This window comes from Lycorma delicatula, chromosome 3 (genome assembly GCF_047948215.1).
Source record: "Lycorma delicatula isolate Av1 chromosome 3, ASM4794821v1, whole genome shotgun sequence".
Classification (NCBI taxonomy): domain Eukaryota; kingdom Metazoa; phylum Arthropoda; class Insecta; order Hemiptera; family Fulgoridae; genus Lycorma; species Lycorma delicatula.
In genome coordinates this window covers 168,197,387-168,224,504 of record NC_134457.1, presented here as the reverse complement: position 1 = coordinate 168,224,504, position 27,118 = coordinate 168,197,387, and the positions used below count along the sequence as shown (strand labels likewise).

General features: G+C 30.7%; 1 protein-coding gene across 3 annotated transcripts in view; it reads right to left on the bottom strand.

Moving 5' to 3' along the window:
• Ocrl (Oculocerebrorenal syndrome of Lowe) overlaps window positions 1–27,118 on the bottom strand; it is a 115,652-nt gene that overhangs the window by 76,539 nt on the left and 11,995 nt on the right. For all 3 annotated transcript variants that reach the window (XM_075360974.1, XM_075360976.1, XM_075360975.1), the window contains exons 4-5: window positions 3,649–3,783; window positions 685–842 (exon numbers count right to left, since the gene is read on the bottom strand). In XM_075360974.1, coding sequence (XP_075217089.1) covers window positions 685–842; window positions 3,649–3,783 — 293 coding nt within the window. The remainder of the gene's footprint in view (window positions 1–684; window positions 843–3,648; window positions 3,784–27,118) is intronic.

Below are 27,118 nucleotides of genomic sequence, written 5' to 3'. Positions count from 1 at the left end.
ATCTCATCAATTACTCCAAACTTGTCAATTAAAGTATGGGATGAACTCTCCTGTCGGCTGGATGTGTGCCGTGTGACGAATGGTGCTCACATTGAACACTTACAGAAAAAAACTGTCTTGAGTTGCTCTTTTATTTCATGTATAATTTATCAATGTAAGTTTAAGTAAAACTTAATAAATATTACATAACTTTAAAATCTCTATATTCATTTTTAAACACACAATATTTTGTCATTTTTATACTTTTGAGAAACCTGGAATATTCATAGAAAATAAAAAACGATGCAATATATAGTTACAGTGCATAATGCTCAAACTGTATATATTTATATGGTAGTAACAGTTTTTCACATTATTACTTCTTTATCTTACTACACAACAAATTACAAATAGAAAATACAGTAAATAATAAATATTTCATTTTCTCTGAACTAATTTCTGATTAATTTACTTATTTTTGGCTTAAAAAGTAACATATTACCACAACAATAAAAAAGAAGAGTACATATTTTTAGTACAAAATGTGTTAGGTACTAACCAATGATTAAAACAAACACAATAATTTCACTGCAATAGTTTTAATTTTCTGAAATAACTATAAAGACAAAACTAACAATGAGTATATGTAAAGTGAATAAAACAAGATAAAAGTAACACTAACTGATAAAAAATAAAATAACAAACCGCATCAGTAGCAACCTCTTCCTTCTCATCTCCAGTTCCAGTACCTCCCCCACATATTCCTGCTGTTGTTACATTACTGGCATTAGTATTTGTTGCATTCAAATTGTATTTAGACAGCCACTGAAACTCTTGTGTTCCACCTCTCTTCTTACCAACGTCTGTGAAATATAAATACCGATACATGTTCATTTTATTATTAGACCACAAAGAGAAAAACTTCTTGGAATTAACTTTGCAAACTGTATTAATAAGGAATAATCACATGTTTAATTTTTTTAAATAAATTATTAAGCAAAACAAAAACCTGATTCCAGTATATTAAATATATAAACCGGTGTAATAAAATAAAATAATCTATTAATTCTTATCATTAACAGATAATTTATAAATAAATAACAATTTAGTATGATTTATCTAAATTTTATCAATTTAAATATTTTGTTAAATTTAACCAATTTCTCTCTCTCTCTCAAATATACATGCACACACATGCACGTACACAAATTGATTAATTAATAAATGTTTTTAAAATCTGTACTGTACATTTATTAAAAATAATACTGTACTACTCCAAAACTTTACATGAATGACTAAAGATTAACAAGCTACAAACGTTTCATTAGGTTTTGTTTGAAAAAATCTAGTTTCAATGAAGGTGATTATCTGAAAATTTTAAATATGTACTGTTAAGTATTTATACAAAATGAAATTATAAAGGTAAGACCTACAATTAAAGCAATGAAATGTTAAATAAGTAAAAGACAGTTTTGGTTTAGAAATAACTATCATCATGGCTAACTCCTACAATTAAAAAGTATTTTGATAAAGTAAAAGTCAAATAAAATGAATACTTCTTTTCATATTGAAACAGTAATGACATATAACAGCAAGAAGAAATAAATTTCTGAATGTATAGAAGGAAGGCTGCCATCTACCAAGAAATTATCCAACAGTTCATAGTCTTACTGCAAGAGGATGTGAATGCTGGTTGCAACAGGACAGTGCCACTTACCATATAGCTCACTCTACTATGGAAATGTTATAGGATTTTTTCAGTAAAAGAATCATTTCTAAATGATTGTGACCACCAAGATTCCCTGATCTGACTAGTCCAGACTTTCTGTGGGATTAGATAAAAAAAATTGCTTTTAGGATTAATCAATACACACTGAAGTAGTGAAGGCAAACATTACCGATGCCATCCAGGAAGTAGATAGGAAACAGCTAACAAGAGAAGCCAGGAAGGGAGATGGTCATACAAGTTGACAAGTGCATAAAAGTGGATGAACATCATTATCAACACCTTCTATAAATTATTACGCAAGTTTTAGGAATAAACTATTATTTATAAAATTAAATAAGTGATGAAACCTCTTTTAAGTTGAACACTCTGCATTACATTATATAAATTATAATATTATCTTCACTTGTAATATTTTTTTAAAAATTCTAAGCAATTATTTCCTCCAATCTGTTGCCTGAAAATTTTTATCAATAAATATAAGCAACCATAATATTACATTAAAAAATTCTACAAATAATTTTTTTTTCTAAACAGTTTTTTAGTTGACAGTGAGTAAGATAATTTATCCCCAATTTTATTTAACAAATATGCTGAAAAATATTAACAAAGATGGTGAATATTTTAGGAGTTAACATTATAAATATTAAATGGTATTCAATTTTTATTATTAATGTAATAGGCGATCTACTGCTGCAATTAGTTAGTTCTTAGATGGTACCACTGAAATGCTACATTGCAATAAGAAAAAAAATAAATAACTTAACCTATGCTCACTTTGCCTGCTAGTTAAGGTTAGCGAGTGAAGTGAGCAAAGGTTAAGTTTGGTTAGATTATATTTACAATTTTATTTGTTTTCTTATTTCAATATAGAATTTCAGTGGCACCATCAAAGAACTAACTAACTAATTACAGCGGTAGATCTCCTACTACATTAATACCGCATTTTTTTGTGAATATCTTTTATGTCACTCATAGAACATAGATAAAAATTATTTTCAACTTATCCCACTAAAAGAAACTTTTTTGTTGTAAAATCAATAGCCAGACCATTAAAATTTATAATTACAATATTCTGTTTCTAACTGAATTAAATAAAAAAAAGAAATTCACAATTAAACTTTTTAAATCTTACGCTTTGACAAATATGTAGACTTTTGAAAATTTATTTTATAGGTTTTTCTGATAAGTCCCAATAATTCTTCCCTTTAAAAAAAAATCTATACTGTTTTCATAGACTGATTTGAAGATTTTTCTTTTTGTGATCATTATTCCTCAATAATGGATTAACATATTTCATAAGAATATAGTACTTGTTGTCAATTGAATATTAACCGTTTTTTATTATTTTTAATGTACATAATACCAACATGAAGTGAACTGTTTGAAAAATTATGAATAATATTTCATGTCAATACTGTGTGAAACATCTTCTACACAAAATTAATAAACTTTTCTGTTTTCAATTTTAAACTCAACAAAAGAATCGTTAACACACATAAAATAGCCAAGATATAAGTCAAGGGAAGTTTTTTCTCTTAAAAAAAGTAAACAAGCAAAAAATATGATAAAGAATAAAAAATTTGTTAAAGAAAATTAATTAAGTTCAATCTGAATCCATTTTCACTATAGAAATTAGAGATTACTTTTCACTTTAACTAATGTATATGAAACAACCAATAATTATAAAATTGAAAAAAATAGGCAAATGTAAATAGACTCAAAGTCTGATAATCAAAATGAAAAAAAAATATATGCATAAACATCCTACCAATCCTTAAAAGGTTAAAACACAAAACCTGGCTAAGGTTTAATATTACTTTACAACTAACTTAATGGATAAAATTAGTTGAACAAAGTATATGGGATCCAGACCCCAAGCTGCAAAGTCCAGAAAGTGCTGTTAATCTGATAAATAAGTTTAGGAAATATGAAATACTTACAATCAATAGCTCTGAAAAGATCACCAACAAAATTACTTGTCTTCATGCCAGGTATCATTTCAAACAACAGTTTAAGTTTTTTTGAAGTTATGTTAACATATACATCAGTTCCATCTTGGTGTTTACTTTCTGCATCTAAAACAAATGAAAATAAATAATTTTAAATTCCATTAGTTGGGATCCATATAGCAAATCATGCCAGTAGCAACCCCTACTAAGTGGATGGATCAAAAAGTATATGACATTTGTAATAATTTAATCCTCTTCCACACCCTGGACAATCATTCTGAAAAAAATTATATACACCTATACAATTATAACATATATAAATGTTAAAAACTCTTATTTTTCTTAGTTACAAACTTTGGGAAAAATATAGTCAAGAATTTTTGTTTTTCTGTAATCCTGTTGTATAAATGTTAAACTAATATTTATACAATTTTAAACAAAAGCAAATTTATAAAATGGTTTATGGAATGTTTTTTTGGAAAACGTTTTATAGAATGTGAAATCTTTAGAATTTGTATTTTTTTTTATTAAACGATATTAGTACCTCAACATTAGACAATTCTGAATAACAATTTCCTATATAATAAAGTACATGTTTTTATTTGCCAATGTACAGAAATTTTTATCAATTAAAATACAGATATAATTATTTAATAATGTAATAATAAAATAATTCACAACCTCCTATTCTCCTCAATGAGTTTTTTATATACATAGTATGTATACAGAAAATATATATACAGCGTGTTTCTAAAATGGTGGACTGGCTATACTTTTTCAGATTCTAATTGTAAAACTAAAAAAAAAAATTCTTAGAAAAATAGCGATTTTTCCTTTGTTCTCCCTCTGTCCACCATTTTATTTTTATATAAAAATGTATATCTCAAGTTTGGATAGACAAATCACATTAATATTTGGTAAGCATCTTGGTAATAAAGTTTTAAAATTATTTTTAAAAAAATCAGGAATTAAATACCTTGGCAAATTACAAAATGGCAGCCATGTTTATTTTTCAATTCATTATATCTCCATAAATACTAGTTTCATCAAAATTTACATTGTTTGCTGAAATATTAAGCCTTTTAGTTTTAACAAAATGACATTTTATTTTTTAAAACCGGTTAACAAATACCCAAGTTATGGCAGAAAACTGATGTAATTTTGTGTCTGTTTTTTCATGTTCTCCACTTTACTTTCGAATCGATTAAATAGTAATTGTTTTTATTTATTGTTAATTCTAGTATTGTAAATCAGTATCAAATTAAGTAATAATTTTTTCACAATAATAGACCTAATAATTAAAAAAATAAAACTACCTGTGATAATCTTGGATTAATTATTGTAGAACATTAGGTGTAATTAACAGTTAAAGGTTATCAGAGATGTTCAAAGTGTCCACTGTTAGAAATTGCATAAGTCTCCAGTCTTTCTCTGAAGATTATCTTAACCGTTCAAAAATTCCACGAGTATTCCTAATTTCTTAAAATTCATTTTGGATTCTTTGTTGAAGATCCTCAATGTTGAGGTGAATAAAAAATATGTTTCAAATGGTCCCAAAGGTAGAAGTCAAGAGGGTTTAAGTCAGGTGACTGGATAGACCAGGGCACTGGCCTTCTGCGGCCATTTCTTATTGAAAGTTTCATGCAGGAAATCTGATATCAACTGACTGAAATGTGCTGGAGCTCCATCGTGGTGAAACCACTTATTTCCTCTTAATTGTAAAGGTAGGTCTTCCAAAAAATGTGGAAAATTTTCGGTTAAATGAGCAAGGTAATTTTTTCCATTTAAACAATTTGGTAGAATGACGGAACCCAAAAGATAGTCATTAAAAATACCTGCCCATATGTTCAGGGAAAATCTTTGTTGATGGTTACTTTGGAAGATACCATGAGGATTCTTATTTCTCCAGCTGGTTGTGATAGTTTTGAACACCATTCCTATTGAAGGAATTTTCATTTTTACATTAACATGATCAACAATAATAGTCGCTGTGTAAAATTATTGAAAAGTGAAAAATTAGTATCAATTGTTTTATTATTTAATATTAAATCTTATTGTGAGAAAATTATTACTTAATTTGATACTAATTTACAATACTAGAATTAACAATAAATAAAAACAATTAATATTTAATTGAACTGAACATAAGTGGAGGACATGAAAACAGACGCAAAATTGCAACATCAATTTTCTGCCATAACTTAAAAAATAAAATGTCATTTTTTTTCAAAATAAAAATCTTAATATTTTAGCAAACAACATACATTTTGATGAAACTAATATTTACGAAGATATAACAGACTGGAAAATAAACATGGCCACCATTTTATAATTATAATATTTAAATTTGCCAAGGTATTTAATTCCTGATTTTTTTATAATTTTAAAATTATAAAAAATAAAATTCCCAGTACTAATTAGCATATATTTTCTGGGTGCACATAAAATTCATCAAACTACTTTTCATTCTAGTAACATCTAGTATTAATGGACCTTATTCTAGCTATATTTCAGGAATAATTATGAACATAACTTTATTACCAAGCTTACCAAATATTAATGATTCATCTATCCAAATTTGAGATATAGCTTTTTTATAAAAAAATAACATAATAGTGGACAGAGGGAGAACAAAGGAGAAATCATAATTTTTCCTAAGGATATTTTTTGTTTAGTTTTACAAGTAGAATCCGAAAAAGTATAGCCAGGCCACCATTTTAGAAACACCTGTATATACATTCTTTAAAACATGTTTTAAGGTTTTCAGATCCTTGAACAGCACAAATTAGGATGAGTTAACTTATAAATTTAAATCTTCAAGCTATAACACACTAGTAATTTGATAAATATTAAACTCAGTATGTGATAATCGGTTAATGCAAAATCAGTTGTTTAACAACTGAATTTATAAGGTTCTGAGGTTCAAATCCTAGTAAAGAGGTAGTTCCTTTTATGCAGATTTGAATACTAAACAGTGGATATGAGTTACTTTGGTGGTTGGGTTTCAATTAACCACATATCTTAGGAATGGTTGGCCTAAGTCTGTACAAGACCAAACCCCCTCTTTTACATGTAATACATGTCATCCTCATCTCATTGGGCACTGTGGGAGAAGGTTGCTTATTGTTCTCTAGCTGAACAGACTGCAATATACACAATAAGATGGAATAAAGAAGAATCAAGTGATAATAAAGCAAAACTTTTTGATCTAGATAAGGTCAAAGTACAATTTTTTTTCAATTATTTATGATTAATTTCAAATATGTGCAAGTTCATAAAAATACTTTAGATAAGTAATAAATATAATAATAAGATAAATAATAAAAAGTTCTGAACTTGTAAACAAAGTACATGAATTACAGCAAATAATGCTAATGCCTTCTGAATTTAGCATGAACAGAGATCAGCTACTTGTACAGAAAGAGTAAATAAACATTATAAAGCGGCATGTAAATTCAGTGAAAAAAATTACACAATTGTCCATAAATAAGTGTTTATTGGTCACTAAGATGTAATAAACCAATACATATTTTTATACAAAATAAACCATCAATTAGGTTTCTCAATAAATTTTGAAAGTTCAGAGATTTCGTATTGCTTCTTCATTTATTTATTTCAAACCTTAATCTCAACATCTACACATAATATCAACATCTTCAAATAATATAGCTACTCTATGCACAAGTACTATAAGCACCTTTGTCTCCTCATATTTTTTTTTTTTTTTAACTTCTATAAACTCCCTTCCCATTACTAATTAGCAAATATTTTCTGGATGCATATATAATTCATCAAACTACTTTTCATTCTACTAACATCTAGTATTAATGGACCTTATTCTAGCAATCTTTCAAGAATAATTATGAAAATCATAAAAAGGGAAAGAAATAAAAATATATATATATCACATCAAACATTTATTTTTTGAGGAGTCTCATACTACTAGGTTACAGATGAGCAGAGTCCCGATCTGGCTCTAGATCTTGTTAACCGAATTTGAATTAAAAAAAAAAAAAAAAAAACCAGTAGAGGAAATATTTCTTCTTTGACTAATTAAAACATTTTTACAGAACTCTTTTGAACTATTATATACATTATCACTATAATAGTGACAGTAAACACTAGTTATGAAAAATATCCTTGATATACAGAATAAATTTATATTTAACAAAGTTCCTCATCTCCTCATAAAACAGACAACTCCTTAACTAACAAAATGCACAAAAAAAAAAATGGGCTTCAAATTTAAAGAAATGTTTTAAGAATGTAAATTATACGCAAGAGCTATAATTGAGCAAGTTTTTGTTATACAAAATAATAAATATATTTCACAAGTTAACAGTCGCATAAATACTTTTCATAAAAATAATTACAAAATTAGTAATAAATGAATTAATAAACATAGTAAAGAAATATAAATGGTGGCTGGAAAGGATAGCAAATGACAGTGAGGAGAAATTGGAAGATAAATCATTTTATTTCTACAAGAGAATAAATATAACAAATACTGCAACATAATTTTAATGACAAATCATAAACAATAAATTAATAAATTTTTTTAACTTACAGTAGAGTAATAAAAATATGAAATGTAGGCTAATAAAATTAATAAAGACTTTTCTTGTTAGATAAATGAATAACTTTTATGTACACAGACAGACAGTATGCATAATAAAAGAAACTATACTTGAAATCAATAAAGTACCTTAATTAAATAACTTATAAACTCCCCCATACAAATGCAGTATACAGAGTTCCTACTACAAGATCACATATATGTGCGCGCATGCGCATGAACCCACACACAAGATCCAAAAATGACTACTTGATCTTTATACATTTAATACTAAAAAACATTAAGAGGCAATATTAAAAGAATACAAATTAAATCTGCACAGATCATAATATCTTTGACTGAAAAATAGAACTTCATCAACTTTCATTAATTTGTACTTTTATTCAACAAAATAAATGAAGGTGCCTAAACCTGTATGTATGTATGTATGTATGCATGTATATATATATAAAATCTTCTAATATCTTAATATTTTTTGTGTAAAATGGTGAAAACTTTTGTAAAATTTATAAGAATATTCTAAGATATGAATCATCATGTTTTAATGCACAATAGATATAAAGCACAAACAGATATGATAACTTTAAAAAGACTTTTGTCTTAGATATATATATATCTGTCTGCCTGCGCCTGAACTTCATAAAAAAAAAAAATAACGCTAAAATAAATGTTATGTTTATATTAATAAAAATTATTTCCCAATACTTTTTGGTACTTCATTACAATTTGTTTTAATTTAATTAAATTCTTTATAAGGAATATTTTAGCTGCAAAATAAATATTTATTTTTAATCCTCTCTTCAGGTGTAATTTTTGAAGTACCTTAATTTCTATATTTTCTATAAACAGTCCAATCTATTCTCCTTGTAACAATAACTGAACAGAAGATCACTAGATTAATGTGACACACAAAAAATTAGAAAAATTCTATTTTAACTACCTGAAAACTGATTTACAGTCTTTTGTAGTGTACTATTCTCAGAACTATGAAGGTATGAATTACATTCTATCAAATAAATAATCAATTCTGAACATCGCAGTACTTACTCTATGTTTGTAATGATTTTTAATGAGTATATCTGACAACAGTCACTAAAATATCCATCTACAACAATAATACTTATCTACAAGAATGAAAATTTGGATGATTCTTCAGATAATCACTGGTAAAGTATTTATTCATTACTAATTAATTTTGTTTCAAACTTATCTGGTCATTACCCTGATTCAAAATGTTTAAATAGCTACAAAAGCAGGTATGCAAATTTAAATAATTTCATCACATACAAAATTTATCTGTTCATTCATATATGTTTATATCTTATAGTATAATAGTTTTCCTAAATATTCAGTTTATTATTATTATACTACCTACTTCTACTATTTTAAGCAACATTTGAAAAATTATTTTTATTTTTGCATGTTCTTAAAATGTCTGTTTAAAAGGCCTATTTTTAATGATGTTTGTTTCTGTATAATCATTACAATTAATTCTACGAGGGATATCTCTAAAGTAAAGACTGCTGGGAAATTTCTTTCCTTAAGGTTGGCAAACCTGTGTTGTTCATGGCCGTGCTAGTAATGCACACATTGGATTGTTGCCTTAAGTTGTCACGTTGTAGTATCTTTGATTATGTGTAGTTATTACGTTATAAAATGATTAGGAAAATCAATGTTGCTGCTGACTGTGAAATACATGGAGTCATATGTTTTTAAACCACCAAAACATTAAGCTGACTGAAATTCATAGGCAGTTGGTTGCTGTGTATGGTAATAATTTAATGAATAAAAGAAAGATCCAGAAATGGTGTGAAAAGTTTAGAAATAACAGAATTAATGTGCATGATAAAGAACATTCGAGGAGGCCCTCAATAATCACAGAGGACTTGTTAAAACACGTTGATGAAGAAATCAGAAAAGATAGTTGTTTAACAATTTCCGACCAGATGCTTCTTTTTCCTGATGTTTCAAGAGCTGTTATCAGTCACATTGCTCAAGACTATTTAAGTTTCAGAAAGGTTTGTGCATGTTGGGTGCCACACTTCTTTACAGAATGTCACAAAAAAATTCGAATGGGATCTGCTTTGGAATTTTTGATGAGCTACAGAGAAAAAAGGTGATTAATTCAATTGTTACCAGCAATGAAACATAGATTTACATGCAAGAGAGAAAATGGCAGTCAAGTGAATAGCATCACCTCAATCACCAACGAAGGTCAAGTCGCAGCCATTTGGACATAAACCGATGGCCATAGTCTTTTGGGATTGGTTTGACATACTTCTGATTGATTTCATGTCACGTAGAACTACTATAAATGCAGAAGCCTACAGTGAAACTGTACATAGGTTACAGTACACTAAACAAAGTTGGCGACATGGGTGGCTGACGACGGTATTGTCCTGCTGCACGATCAGATGTTGCGGGTCTGACATGTGATTTACTGAGAACATTTGATGGGAAATGAAGGATAGAATGAAGCTGGTGTATCGCTACAATAAATGTCTTAATTCATGTGGCGATTATATAGAGAAGTTGTGTAAGTTATGTAGTTTAAGAGAAATAAAAAATATTTCTAGTTTTCAGAATAAATTTTTTTACAATGAAATGGTCTTTACTTTTAGAGATCTCTCATATAAATCCTATACATGTTGTATTTGTCTTGTGATGTAATTTTATTATAATTTAAATACTTTATTAAATTGTTTCTACTTTAAATGAATATCCTACTTCTTATAAGAAGCAAAAAACAATCTGATTTACTGGATGCTATATCTAGTGCTAGTAAAAAGATTAATGAATAAAGGCTCTGCCTTTATATTATAAACAATATGAAATGTCTAAATATGATATGTAAGTAATCTGACAACTTATAACATACGAGGGGTTTTTTTCAAGGTACGATCGGTTGCGAAATAAAAACCCGCACAAAAATTGGATGAACCTTTGCGCATATGTGTTGCACAGCGTCTCTACTATGGCCTTCAATCACACTGCATCACTTTGTTTAGTTCTGAACACGCAGCTAGCACGTAAACATGTCAACAACAATAGCATCTCCCGTCAAGTGTGAAGTGCGTGCGGTAATTCAATTTCTTCAGGCTGAGGGGTGTAATGCAGCTGAAATTCATCGACGAATAAGTAATGTGTATGGTGAAACTTCAATGAGTGACAACAAAGTGCAACAATGGTGCAGGAACTTTAAAGCAGGATGTACAGATGTTCAGGATGCTGGCGGTCAGGGAAGGAAGCGAGTATCAGCCGATGATCTCGTTGAGCGAGTGGATGAGGCAATTCGAGAAAATCATCGGTTCACAATTTCTGTATTGAGTGATTCGTTTCCTGAAATTTCAAGCTCAGCTTTCTACACCATTGTGAGTGAGGGACTTCAGTACTGCAAACTGTGTGTGAGATGGGTTCCCAAAATGCTGTCCGACCATCACAAAACAATGAGAATGGACGCCTCCCTAACGTTTCTCCAGCACTACCACAATGAAGATTTTTTGAACAAAATTGTCACAGGGTACAAGACATGGGTCCATTTCGAATCTGAAGAAACAAAAGAACAATCCCAACAGTAGATGCATTCTCATTTTCCCAGTAAACCATAGAAGTTCAGGCAAACCTTCTCCAACAGAAAGTGTATGGCTACTGTCTTCTGGGACCGGAATGGAGTTTTCTTGGTGAAATTCATGGAACATGGCACGACAATCACTGCTGCCTCATATTGTGTGACTCTTCAACATCTACGAAGGGCAAATCAGAATAAGCGGAAAGGAATCTTGTCATCAGGGATTGTCTTTCTCAATGACAATGCTCGACCGCACACTGCAGCTGTAACAAAGAAGCTCCTGCAGCGTTTTCATTGCGAAGTGTTTGATCACACACCATGCAGCCTGGACTTGGCTCCATCCGATTTTCACCTCTTCGCTAACATAAAACGCTGGCTAGGAGGACAACATTTTGGCACAGACCAGCGAATAAACATGGCTGAAAACACAGGCGGCTCCGTTGTATGAGGAGGGTATTGGAAAGTTGGTACCACGCTATCGACAAATATTTAAATCGGAGTGGCGACTATGTAGAGAAATAGCGTAACTATGTAAGTACTTATTACAAATAAAATTATTTTTATTTTCACTGTGGTTTTAATTTCGTGATCGATCGGTCCTTGAAAAAAATAACCCTCGTATTATAATACACCAACTTGAATAAAAATATATTTTTATTTATAATGGAAAGATCTGAAAGTTACAGCACCATCATATGGTGTTTTATCTGTTGACAGGTCCCTGGCAGCACCATCCCACCCCGTAGGGGAAGCATTGTGATGCTTATGGTCACCCCCCCCCCCATTCATAGTCCTAATGAACTTTAATGGGAGTCGTCTTTCGCTCTAACTTTTTACATCTCATAGTAATAAGCCAGGATCATTGTAATGCCACCAATGTAAATGCTTTGGTAGACATTTGCATCAGATTTTTAAACTCAGCTTTTGCCTTCGCTGGAGGCCTCATCCGGACATCTTGAATGTTCTAAATCATTGCCCTCTGAACTAGCTAACCGAGCTTGCGGAAGCATTTCATGCTTCCGCAATGATATAGGAATGATCCTATAAAATTGGAATTGCTAACAATGAGCCCAAACGGGCGCAGTGTACAACATTATTGCCTCACAGACACCTTTGTAAAGAAAACGCATGGTACGATAATTCAACCCCCAATCAGGATGGATGACTCGACAGACACCAAAGAAGGCATATCAATGGTCTTCTTTGCAAAAAACTGAAGGTGCTCCTTGAATTGAAGCCTCTCAAGTATAACACCCAGATACTTCTGAACGGTAACATACCTAATAAGAAGGCCATTCATCACAACCTGCAGGTTACGGGTCGCAGCTAGACGACCTTTAGGAAACATCATAGTGGTTTTCTCTGCACTGAAAACCATCTTATGCTGAAGACTTCTCAACCTGAGAACCTTACATGCCTGCATCATTCCAAGCTCTATCTCAGCACACAAGTTGCCCTCGACCAGCAGCAACCTATCGTCGACATAAGCCACAATGTGGCAGCCACTGGGCATCTGCAACCACATGACAAAGTTGAACTCAACAACCCAGAAGAGTGGACCTAAAACACTGCCCTGTGCACAACCTTTTGACAGGGTCTTTCCTACTTCCGAGCTGCCGTCACGAAGGACAACGATTCTGTCGCTGTAGTAGCTCGTGAGAGTTCTAATCTCATTTAGCATGCACCCACGGTGCTGAAGTTGAAACAAGGCAGAAGGCCACCACAAGTTATTGAAGGCCCCAGATATGTCCAAAAAGATGCCAAGCACATATTTGCACTCGCTGAACAAAGCCAGATCCATTATCCTAAGAATTGTGTATTTTGTGCCCTTTGCGGGGGAAAAACCGTACTGGTTGTCCATTAGCATATGGTTAGAAGTCAACCTACAATTAATGCAAAGGTACAAGACCTTCTCAAAAACCTTACAAACTACAGGCAAGAGTGTCAGAGGGTGGTAACAGTGGGGTCGTTGTTACCACCTTTGAAGAGCAATTTCAACACACTACGTTTTCAACATGCTGGGAAATATCCAGCAAAAAGCATCCTATTAAAAACCCTAGTCAAAGGACCAAGAATCACCAACAACAAGCAAACAAGGAGCTCCACTGTGATACCATCATATCCAGGGGCTTTAAGCCAGGCTACAAATTTCTTGGCAGACTTCTGCCTCAGTAATCTCAGAAGACAAATTCTCAGAGTGAAAACCAACAACTTCCTTGCGAACACGTTGATGATACGAGGTTTCACCAACCTCAGTATCATCTGGAAGCAGATCGTTTACCAGAAGAGTGAGGACACGATCTTTGTCTATAATAATTCCATCCTAGGTCAAGAGAATTGACAGGTCTTTCTTCCGCTTACGACCAAGTACTTTATAGACAACACCCCATTGGTCTTTGTTTCCCTGATCTTGTACAAAAGAGCGCCAGGAATCTGGCTACAACTATCAGGCTATAGAAAGTCTGTATAGACTATGAGGCTAGTCAAATTCTGTGGTTACATCTACACCTGTGTTACCTCAATGTGTAGTAAGTCTATTTTCAATTACTTACAACCAATTATGGGTTGATTTTCATTCAGAGTGCTATGATGTAAACACTGTTTTGATAAATACAGTCTATGCTGAAAGACAATCTAAAACAATAATAAAAAAATTGCATGCCAGATCCATCCTGTGTCATATGCAAATATTTTATCACACACATTGTAAATTAAATTCACGTAATGTACATACTACTACAATCGTTATTAATTTTTAATGCAATATATTATATGATCTACTATGAAAACAAATTTAAAAAATGTAATTGTCATAAATAATAAAAATCTTCTAGTAATGCCATAAAAAAAACTCCTTCGGCATGCTGGAAGGCAAAGGTAGATTTCACCAGGGCAAAACAGGGATACATGAACTTTGATTGTACGAGCTCATATGAAGCATTACTTTCCATTTTTACGGATACTATGTTTTCTCATTAAACCACATGCTATCGCTAAATTTATCAAGACTTCTTAATGATTTTTCCTGAACTGCTTGGCATCACACATATTTGAGGATTAGTGGGAGATTCTAGGTTTGTCTCTTTGTATTGATAAAAAAAAGACAATGTTTTCAGAAAGTTTTATTTAAATACATGTATAAATGTAACAACAGAAATGTTAAGAAGATGATTTTAAAGTACAACAGGCCTACATTACCCACATTAAGAATTACAACTTACATTAGATCCCCCTACCTTGTTTGAATAACCTTTCTTCTTAAGTCCAGGCATATTTACACACTTTCACATTAAACAAGGATAACACAATCACACTTCTTAGTAATAAAATATTCTCACTTGCAAAAATTAAAATATACGCAGTATAAATCTGTTCACTTCAAATTCACTTAATACAACAATGGTTTCATATGTTCAGCATCTTCTTAAAATTCCAACAATATTTTGGTCATCCCTTGTCGTAATGGTTGGTCATATCAAAAATTGTTTCAGACCAAATTTTCAGGTAATATTTTGAGGACTAATAACCACTTTAAACGGATTCAATCCTGTGCCTATTAAGGGAGATATGAAATTTTTGTCCTTGAAACCCCATTTATTCCATCCCTTGGCCCTTATGTTTAGAGGTCATTCATTAATCCTCTAAACATTACCTAAAACTTTTGACTGAAACAATTTTTGATATGGCCAACCCTAATGGCAAGAGATGGCCAAAACAAAATATCACTATAACTTTCTTATTAAGTAAAATATCGAATTCATTTAAAGTTCCTACTATTCTTTGGATAAGGACCTTAAACTTATCTAAGTAAAGTTTTTTTATATCACCAATCACTAGTCCAGGGGGTGGAAAAAAATGGAATTTTTAAGAGAAAAAAATTATACCTCCCTTAATAGGCACAGTATCGAATCAGTTTAAAGTGGTCATTAATCCTCTAAACATTACCTAAAACTTTTGTCTGAAACAATTTTTGTAATGACCAACCCTTACAACAAGAGATGACCAAAATGTTGCTGGAATTGTAAGATCGGACTTGTTGTTTGCTAAACATGTGAAATTTTTTTCACATGCAATCATTGTGATACTGAGTAAATTTGAAGTTTTTCTTAACTTTAAAGTGGACATTTTTTTATCCCCTATTTAGCACCGTTGAAATCTACCTCTGTGCGTTCAGGCATGCCAAAATGGATTTTTTTTTTGTTTTGGTCATCCCTTGCCGTAAGGATTGATCATATCAAACTCGTTTCAAACAAAATTTTTAGGTTATGTTTACAGGACTAACAACCACTTTAAACCGATTCGATACTGTGCCTATTAAAGGAGGTATGATGTTTTTTGTCTTCGAAACCCCATTTTTCCACCCCCTGCACTAATGGTTGGGGTTATCAAAAATCTTTACTTAGATATAAGTTATAGGTCCTTATCCAAAGAAGAGTAAGAACTTTAAACAAATTTAATATTTTACTTAATAATTAAGTTGTATCAATATTTTGTTTTTCCCCATTGGTCCGATGTTCCCCATTAACGAACTCTACCGTGATTTTTTATCGTTACATTCTGTGTCAATTTAAAAGTGATTGGTGCAAAATTACGGCAGCGATCCACAAGAAAGTGAACACGATAACTGCCGTAATTTTTGGACTTACGGTGGTTTTGGTGTCTGGGGGATGTGGAACGCGAAGATATGTCAAAATTTTCAAAAGTCAAATCATGGTACTCATTACACAATAGGTAACTTTCTTATGAAATCTACTTAAAACTTACAGATGTTATTCAATGAAAAATATTATTATATAAGTACTTAAACTTGGTATTATCAACTTAGTATTTGATTAACATTGTGCATTTTGCAATTATTCTGCTGAACCTTGACAAGTGAAGATATAATAAATTAACAAAATATTGAATTATAAAGGTCTAAATAGTGAAAATCATACAACCTAATAAACTTGCATGCAACGTGTAATCATACAACGTGCTTCACATGCATAATTGAATTACTTTTCCACATAATTTTGAAATATCATAATGTATACCTCAAATATAATTCAATTAATAAGGTAAATTGATAGGTATAATAAATTTAAAAACTAACAAGATAAAATTTCTATATATAATGAAACAAAAGCCACAGCACGCACACTTTTACACAGAAAATGTTTAGATAATAACATTTAAATCTTATACCAAAAATCAATTATCTATTTTTACATTACAACACATACTATGTGTGAATTTGTTTATATTAAAAAGTAACATTTATTAATAGATAGGTATTAATTATAGGAGCAGCAACTTGTGTACGATTCATTTTAAAGAATTTTGTTTCATTATTGTTGGTCTAAGATTAGAACAGACTAAATTAGTACTGGAGGGGTTCTTCTTACTAGGATACTCACAGAGTCGGGGAGCTAGCTCACAGCTGTAAATTTTGCATTGTCAATTAAATGAACTTAAAACAAAGGGGCGGCGAGTCCTTAAATTGCAGCCCATAGGGCCATGTTAGAGAGACTTTATAACTTCCCACATAAGCAGTAAAATTCACAATGGATTAAGCAATCTAGTTGACCTTCATCAATACTACTTAATACTAGAAAGGGAATTTAAATTCATATAAGAAAATGAATTTTGAATCGCCACTATCAGCCTCCAAATGGCAGAGTCTGATCTCCACTGAAGACCTTAGGGTGATGAGCAATCATTTTCACTAGGGCTGAAGAATAAATCCCCGGCATTTGCAAATGTTAAGCAGTAAAGTCCAGGAACGCTCCTCAGTTGCTGACACAGAATAACGTCGCATCTTTTGCCTTGGTAGTTGGGAACTCTGGATGCTTCAAGGATAGGATGGTATTTTACAATTTTCTCTTCTGCAGCTGCATGGAGCAATCCTACTCAAACTGCACGCTTACATTGACCACAAAGAAACTGGAAACATTTTTCACAATGATAACCGGCCTCAGGTGATCTCCGCTCCTGGTGATATCAGGGTCAGTGGGGCTGCAAAACGTTTGTTCCACAGCTACCACAGTCCCCTCCTAGGAAGTCAATCCATCGATGAGAATTTGTTTTATTTCATTGTGTCACTTAATATATTTTGCTTTATTATTCATGCAGTTGCCCAAAACATGGCCCAGAATATCCAATGATGTATCATCGCAATTTCTGCATTTCATATTAATTCTGAGCTCAGCCCGTCCACATGCGACCCTGGCTCTGAGTGTGTACGACCTCAGGTTAAGGGCATTTATGAATTCATAAGGAGTCCCTCTTCATATTCAAGAGTTTCCCATCCAAGTTTTCTTAGAGTAGGCAACAACTTTAAACATTACCGGGCAGGCGCTCCCATCGATCAACCTCCTCAGTTTTAAATTTAAGCTTCAGCTGGTCAAACTCACCAGCTGAAGGGGCCAAAGAACATCAAGTTTAGAAAGTTTGTTACAGAGCTTATTTTCAGCTCCAGAAACAAGAAGAATGCTGTGTTTATGAAATACAAATGAATAAGCTAACATATAAATGGAATTAGTAGTAAGTAGGTGTAATTAGTGTAGTAAGTAGACAAGGGTTGTCTGAAACATTTTGAACCTCAACATGAAAATGGCAGCATGCGTCAACAAAAGTTAGGGAATGATTCACGCATGCATTGAAAGGTACTCACTAAAATTTCAGCCATTTTGGATGCTCAGTTGTTGTTTGACAATCGTTTGAGTAAGTCATTGTGAGTGTCTTTGTGAAAATGGAAAAAAATTGAATATCGTACCATGATTAAATACTTGCAATTGAAGTGTAATATGCCTACACAAATTAAAACCGAGTTAGACGCTGTTTACAAAGACTCTATCCCATCATTTGCCACCATGAAATGATGGCCAGCTGAATTTAAACATGGTCGGTCATACCAGCTTGGTTGATGATGATCATTTGGGACGGCCAAAAACTGCAACCACCACTAATGTCATCGAAAAAGCTCACCAAATGGTACTGGACAACCGATGAATTAAGGATAGAGAGATTACAGAGGCTAAGGGCATATTGAAAGAATGTGCTTGTCATATATTAACTGAAAAATTGGATAAGCATAAGCTATTCAGTGTTTATAGCTATTCAGCTCTATAGCGTTGGGTGGTGCGTTTTCTCAGTTTGGACCAAAATCACATTCAAATAAACATTTCCAAGGCCCTGCTGGAGCAGTTTCAGCAACGTGAGTCAGTTGTGTCGATTCATAACTGTAGATGAAATGTCGATCCACCACTACACTCCTGAGATGAAACAACAGTCAAAACACTGGACTGAAAAGGGTGAAACTGCTCCGAAAAAGAGAAAGGTGGTTCCTCGGCCTGGAAGGTGATTTTGTTTATCAATTATCTTCAAAAAGGTAAAACAGCAATGGGACAGTATTACTCATCATTACTTGACAAGGTGAATGCAGAAATTGCAAAAAATGATCACTTTTGAAGAAGAAGAAAGTGCTTTTCCATCAGGATAATGCATCTGCTCACTCTTTGACGATCACCATAGCTAAACTTCATGAACTGCACTTTGAATTGGTTGACCACCCATTGTATTCACTAGATCAGGCCCCAAAGCGACTTTTTCTTGTTTCCTAACTTTAAAGTTTTGCTTGGAGGAAAGAGATCTTCATTGGACGAGGAGGTTATCGCATACGTAAATGCCTATTTTGCAGAAAAAGATGCCAGCTACTATTTGGAAGGGTTAAAAAAGTTAAAGCATTGGTGGGAAGTGTATCATCGACTTGAAAGGAGACTTTGATGAAAAATAAGGCTACATTTGACAGAAAAAATATATCTTTCTGTTAGGCTCAAAACTTTTCAGACAACCTTCATGAATTGTTACTACGGGTATACTACTGAGATATACAGACCTAGTAAACGTTCATTGCAAAACTTCTACATCACACAACTCTAAAGAAAACGAAAAAACAAACCTATATTTATTCACCTCACCAGGTTAGGATGTGTTAATTAGAACCAAATAATTGTTTAAGCATCTTAAACAATTCTTATAGGTTCTCTATAAGTTACTGCAGATTGATTGACCTGAAGCACACATCATTATAGAGTAAGTAGAGGACAATTTTATGAGTTGTAAATATAAAAACAGCATAGTTAAGAAGTAAATATACCTATCTCTAATGGAATTTATATTACATTTGTTTTGCAGCAATTAACTGACTATCAGCTGCTGCAAACAATCTAATATGAATTCCATACAGCACAATAGTCATGAAACAGAATGTATAATGTAAAAATAAAAATAACCAAGTGCTGAAGTGCTTTTGACACAGGCCTAAACACCCATTTATTATTATGATTATGGATTAATGTCAAATTATTAATACAAAAATTATATTACTTTATGGCTTTAGGACTTAAGCACAGATGCATACTGTAGCTTGGTAGTTGTTGCTAAATAATAGTTGAGGTTATCCTTCATCTATTTAATTAAATAATTATAATAACACCACATTCAAGTTATAAGAGAGCAGTAATAAAAATATTAAAGTTGTTACGTGAAAACATAAGGACAATGGAAGTAATCAGCCATAAAGATGTTGGTCTTTCAGTTACATCCATTGTAGAAACATAATTACACGTCATGTTGTAGTTTGTATTAATTAATGGAGAAAGTAAATTGCTTCAAATATAATCAGTGATAAAAATGTTAACCAATATTTAATTTAAAATCATTTTATATTAAGCAGTAGTATTAAAAAAAAATAATAACACTTTTTACATACCTCCACAAGCAAATAGATACAGATTCAGATGACAACAAACAGCATCACAATCACAAAACTTAAGAATCAACAGAAAATATATAAAACTATCTTTAAGTAAAAGATTCTGCCAATCACAAATTTACCAACTGTAAGAATTTTTACAGACATTTCAGTCATGTTAACATTTAGAATTATTTTTTTTTTACATAATGTCAGTTAATATTCTCTAACTCTTAACATCATAAGTGTAAAAATAAACTGACTAGCAGAAAACTTAAAACAATTATTAATGTTGAAATACCACACAATAAGACTGGAATTTATTATAAAACAGACTATACTATTTACCTAACAAGAGAAAATAGCTAATCAGAAACAGTACATTCATGAGACTGTTGACGTTCCATGGATAACCAATTTTCAACATCCACTAAAGTCTTAAAAACAGAAGAAGGTACATTTTCCTGTGATTCTACAAATCTGCGTAGTACATCCAAGGCAGCAGTAGCTTCTTGAAGAGTTGGCAATGGTGCTGCATCATCTAATTCCTCCTCCAATTCTGGACTATTTACACCATCATTTTTTCTTTCAATTGACTGTATAGCTTCTGAACCTGTTTGGTTCTCTCCTACTACAACATAATCATCAACTAATGCATATTCCTGAAAAGTGATGTCATCAGAAAAGTTTAAATTTTTCTTGATCATATTCCAGTCATTGATATCTCTTTCATTAGTCAATTCCAGAAGTAAACCCTTAGTAGTTGTTTCCCGACCTGCAATACGCTTCTTAAACCCAGCATCGCTGAAACACCGGCATATTGTTTCAGTATTGACATCCATCCAAGCTTTATGAATTTCTCTAACACTATCAAGTAAATTCACTTCTAAATTTACTTTACAACTAATCATACTTAAAAGTTTTCTAATGATTCTCATTCTATAAAGTATTTTAAAATTCTGCATGATTCCTTGACCCATAGGTTGAAGCACTGAAGCCACATCAGGAGGGAAAAATATAACTTTTATGGCTTTCAGATTTTGTGATGGAATATTTGAGTGGGCAGGAGATTTATCAATAAATAAAACAATCTTCCTGTTTTCAGAATTAAACTGTTTATCAAGCTGAGCTAGCCAATTTTCAAAGATTTCACTATTAATCCAAGCCTTTCTATTACTTTCATATTGTACTGGAAGAGATTTGACATTAGAAAAACATTTAGGTTTTTTATGCTTCCCTATTACTAGCGGCAATAATTTTTCTGTTCCGCACATGTTAGCACCTAACAAAACAGTAAGTCTGTCATCACTGTAGTTGCCCCCATGGCACGATTCCCCTTTAAGTGTTAAAGTTTGTTCAGGAAGGCATTTAAAAAACAAACCAGTTTCATGTGCATTAAAAATATCACATTCATTATATTCCATCAAAATGTGGTTAATGTTGTTTTTAATCCATGCCTCATTTTCCTCCAAGAGACTCAAACTTGCAGAACCGCCATGAACTGATTTGTAAACTATACTATGCCTTTGTCGAAATTTATCTAGCCATCCTACACTAGATTTAAAATCCTTACAACCTAACTGTTTGGCAAAATACTCGGCCACCTCCCGTAAAATAGGTCCAGAAACGGGAAATTTAAGATCTCTGGTTTTTTTTAACCATTCTAAAACAGTTTTTTCTAAAAGCGGATACTTGATGGGTTTAAGTCTTTTAGCTTCTGAATTACGCGAAACTTGACAATTTTTTAAAATTGTATCACGATTTTTATAAATTGTAGACAGTGTGTTTGCTGGAATTCCAAACTCTCGGGCAATTTCTTTTTTTTTCTTTAAACCTTTATCAACCTCCTTAATCAGCCTCACTTTTTCATGTAATGGAAGAGTTTTCAATTTTCTTTTTTCTGTTGTCATTTTCCACTAAACCACAGCGTAAAATAACTGTAATAATGCATAAATGTATTCACACAGTTTAGAAAAACATCATTAACGGTACTTATTCGCGTAAACACAATTTACTATGTTAATCGTAAATGATAAGCAGATCATACATGATTAACGAAAATACTGACACAAAATAAATTAATAACTTTAGTCTAACAGGTTTTCGTAAACAACACACTATTTTCAATTCTTAAATAAAAAAAAATTAATTCATAACTAAATACAACTGTTTTGAACTATACTCTAAACAGGAAAGCAGCAATTTAAAATGCTACCAAGCAACAAAAACTTTAATCGATTTGCAATACATAAAATTCTAACAAATAATACTTCAAGATTAGATATCGCGAAATATCAATATAGTCATACTGCGGTCATAACAAGGTAATCACAGAAAACTTCGACTTCCAGAGAAGACAACTACAAAAAATTCGACTTAAAAAAGTTTAACTGATATTGTAAGAATTAACCTTACGTACAACGCCATTTCACAACACTTACAGTGTGACCAATATAAAAATCGAAATTATTGTACTAGTTGATCATGGTTAAAATAGCTTAGACTGAAAAATAATTAAAACGCTGAAACCTATACAGTCATTTTATCTTATTTCCTTTTTCCAACAGTTACTTCCCGAGAAAATTTGTAAAACTACACATTGTTAATAACATATGAAACTGTCACGGATATTATATTAAATTTTTTTGCGAATTTAAAAAGAAAACAGAAAAATTTAATATGTATAAAGTTATTGTAAATTCTACATTAACAATGGCTAATTTTTAGTGGAATAAAAATTAACAAAAATTGTAAAAAAAAAATATATTTTCGGATAATTTAAAACAGTAATAGTAACCGGTAAATTACGTTTTCGGGATCGCTGTACAAATGTGGTTAACAAAATTTCAAAATTCAAGTTTTTATATCCAGTTTGGCAATTATTATTTTAAAAAAAAGAAGTAAAATATTTGTTTTTTTTTAAATACAAAAAACCCCGCTTAGAACGCACCATCGTATCTAAGCGGGTTTAAGGTCGCTGTGTACGACCTATACTTCTGTAAAATTGAAAGCTTATATTTTATTTTCTGATTTTTTAAAATGAAATCAATAAGTTTTAAAATACACAACATGAGTGTTATCTTTAACAGATATGAGATAATACCATAACAATGATACACAAAATTCTGGATAAATACAGTAGTTCTATAGTACTTACAAATATTTTAAAATATAATTTTTTAATGGTTAAAATTCAAATACAAATTTACTCAAAAAAACAATTTTTTTAAATTTCTTCATAAGGCCTATTTTCAAAATATAAATATGAAGAACTTTTTCGGTTATATCTTTTTTATATTTTTGTTTAAATTTAACACATTTTATCTAAGATACAAAATTCTTAAAACTAAAATTAGTTTGAATGAAAAAAACCTTTGAAAAACTACTATTTTATAACATGAAAAACAGTTTCCTTTTCTAACTTTTACAACACAAACGTGTAAGCCTACATACAGTTAATATTTTATACACTAAAATACTCCTATACCCAGTCAACTAGCATAATATGGCTTAAGCTTAAAATCACCTTTACACAATTATTTAACCACTTAATCTCAAGATTATGTCAATTGATCATTTAATTACATAACACTTTGGCACTTTTTTCTACATCGCAAATATGGAAATTGTATCTAAAAACAAAAAACCTGGTCCGTTTCACTTGGTATCTTGTAACATAAAAAAGTTATATTGACTTCTTTCCATAAAAGAATATCTTCACAAAAGAGTATTTTTTTTCATTCTACAATCTAAACTTTTCAAAGGCATCAAATTAACTGCACTTTTTGTTTACTTTCTTTATCAGATACAATCAAATACTAAAAGGTGACCTGCATTATTAATCAAACATTCTAATTAATCCAATATAATATAAAAATAACTTTAAAAATAAAATATAATAAAAAAATACATAATAAATAATATAAATTAATATCTCAGTAAAACTGATGAAAACTCCTTCATTTTACTAAAATTTTATTATCAAAAAGGTAGTATATATTTTTCCATTTCAAGTGCAGATTCATGAAAAAAATATTCATGAAAAAAGTGATCTTTTTTTCACCAAAAAAGTGTTTTAGTGAATCACGGCCAAGTGTTCTCATTTACAAGTGCTGCACACTCTTATGACAAAAACAATATAAATTTACTCTTAGTTCTGCTGTTTGTAAATATAGTGATGCTAGAACAGCACTCTCCAACCAGTTGGTTCATCGGCATGAAATAGTTAGAGTACAGAACGTTTAACAAATAAAAACAAAAGACCATGTTCTTAATACAATCAGGTTCTAATAAGAGTTGTACAATGTTGTCTCTCTTTGTAATTACAGATGGAAAAAATACATATCAGGTTTTTATAAGAATTTTTTTTATTTTTTCTCTTTTTTTAATATATATATATATATATATAGAAAAGATAGAATGTAACATCTGATAAAACATAATTTCAGTATAAGAAGTACAAAATTGAAGTAGCAAATGAAAATAAGTTGACTGAAACATTCAAAACCTATGAGGGTTAAATATTTTTAACCCCACTCAATCACATATAACAAAAACAGAAATCTTTCAACAAAATAGAAATAGAATCCCATTAAACATCTTTTTTAGATAACCTTAATGCACATTAGGTGTTGTCCATCATGGACCTTCAATTTTGTTATCAGAGGTGTTTCTAAAAAAAATCCTTCTGAATATAAAAAACATAATAAAGAATATTTCAACTAAGATAAGAGCACAAACACCATAAAAAATTAAAACCTTTTTAAAGTTATAAAAATTCTCATGGTCTAAATTTTTATTACATTCTTCTCTAACATTTAGCCTAAAAAAATATTTTTAAAAAACCTTCTTATGAAGAGAGAGATAAAACCACTCTGAGAAAATATTGGGCATATCTGCCTGCACATTATTTAAATTAGATTAAGTTAAACAAAGTGCTGGTTCCATAAAAATTGCTGGAGCCATTTTTGAGTTTTAATTATAATAAATTTATATAACGCAAAAATTAAATGTCTGTCTGTTAACACTTGAAAGCCTGAGCATCTTTTGAAAAACTCCCAACCAATAAAAATGAACTATCCCATTGCTCTAGATTGCTTTCCAGATTATCTTTCTATCACAATAAATGAAAATAAATACGACATTTAAAAGCAATATCAGATATCAGTAAACATTACTATATCTATTCCAGTATCACTACAACTACAAGAGTCAATTATACGTTTCAAGTGATATTACATCAGTTATTAAAATCAGGTTAAAGTAACTAGAATAATTCATTTGCACAGATTGTATGACTAAAGTTTTCTTATTTTTTTGTAATTTGATGTTATATAACTGCTGCATTTTAAACACATTATGAGTGATAAAATGAAATGAAATTCTTCAATTACAAATTCTTGTGCCTAAATTTGTTCCCAAGATTACACATTTCTGTTATAATTTTTTCTTAATTTTTAAAACTATTTAAAAAAATAACATTTTGTCATAAAAAATATTTCTAAACTGGACTATTGTTCATTCAAACTGCATTTTATTTCTAATAAAATTAAAAAACGAATTAAATGTTTGAAAAGTTACAACTCAGTGTGGCCTCAGGGTAAAGGAAATTAAACTAACCAAAGAATAATTACTCCTAAGAGTAGTTATTGTCCTAAGAGAACAGAAGTGACAGATAAATACATTTTAAATAACATGATTTAAAATGTTAATTTTTTCAAAGGTGGATCTTGCTCATTTTGTACTGAATCTAACAATCTTAGCCCTACACAAAATTGAGTTAATAAAATGAATATTAAAATGAGGTTCAAAATGGAATTTAAATTTAAAAGATTGTGGAAGGTTTGGCCAGAGCCAAAAAATAATCTTACTGTATTATAAACATTATAAGAACACATTACAGGGATGTTCCCTGAAATATGGCTTAACAATGAGGTTTCTATTATGTTACCAGGTTTCTTTTGTATTTTTTAATATGCTTTTGGAAAAAGGATTTAGAGATGAAAACAACACAAAATAAGAATTATATTTTAAACAACATAAAATTAAGTATTTAATAATATACTGCAAAAGTCACATTCAATACAGTAAATGGAGAAGTCTTAATGACAAAAATTAGATTTAATTGTAAGTAAATTGTAAAGGGTAAAGTATCTAATGTGTAGCTACCACGAGACAGACTGAAAAATGGGTTATGTCAGGAGTAGATTGTATCAAGAGATCATGAGGTGGCTTAATGATATAAAAGTCCCTACAGTACAACACATTTCTCCATCCTATCAAACAAAATAGCTCTCACCATTCTGAAATAAAAATTTTTATGAAAAATTGTTATACATTTGTTTATCAGCCTAGGAACGAACCTTAATGAAATTTTTTTAATAAAAACTGTAAAATGTGTTTGATTGTAACTGTGTCACAAACTGCCTAAAGTTCAAGATAAAACAATCTTGTTTTGCTCACTGCATTAGGTCTTCACACTTTTCTGCAGACTAATTTAATTTCAAAATTTTTTTTTCCAATATTTTCTTTATTATTTTGATAAAAATTTTGTAACTTTTTTTAATAAATAATGTTACAG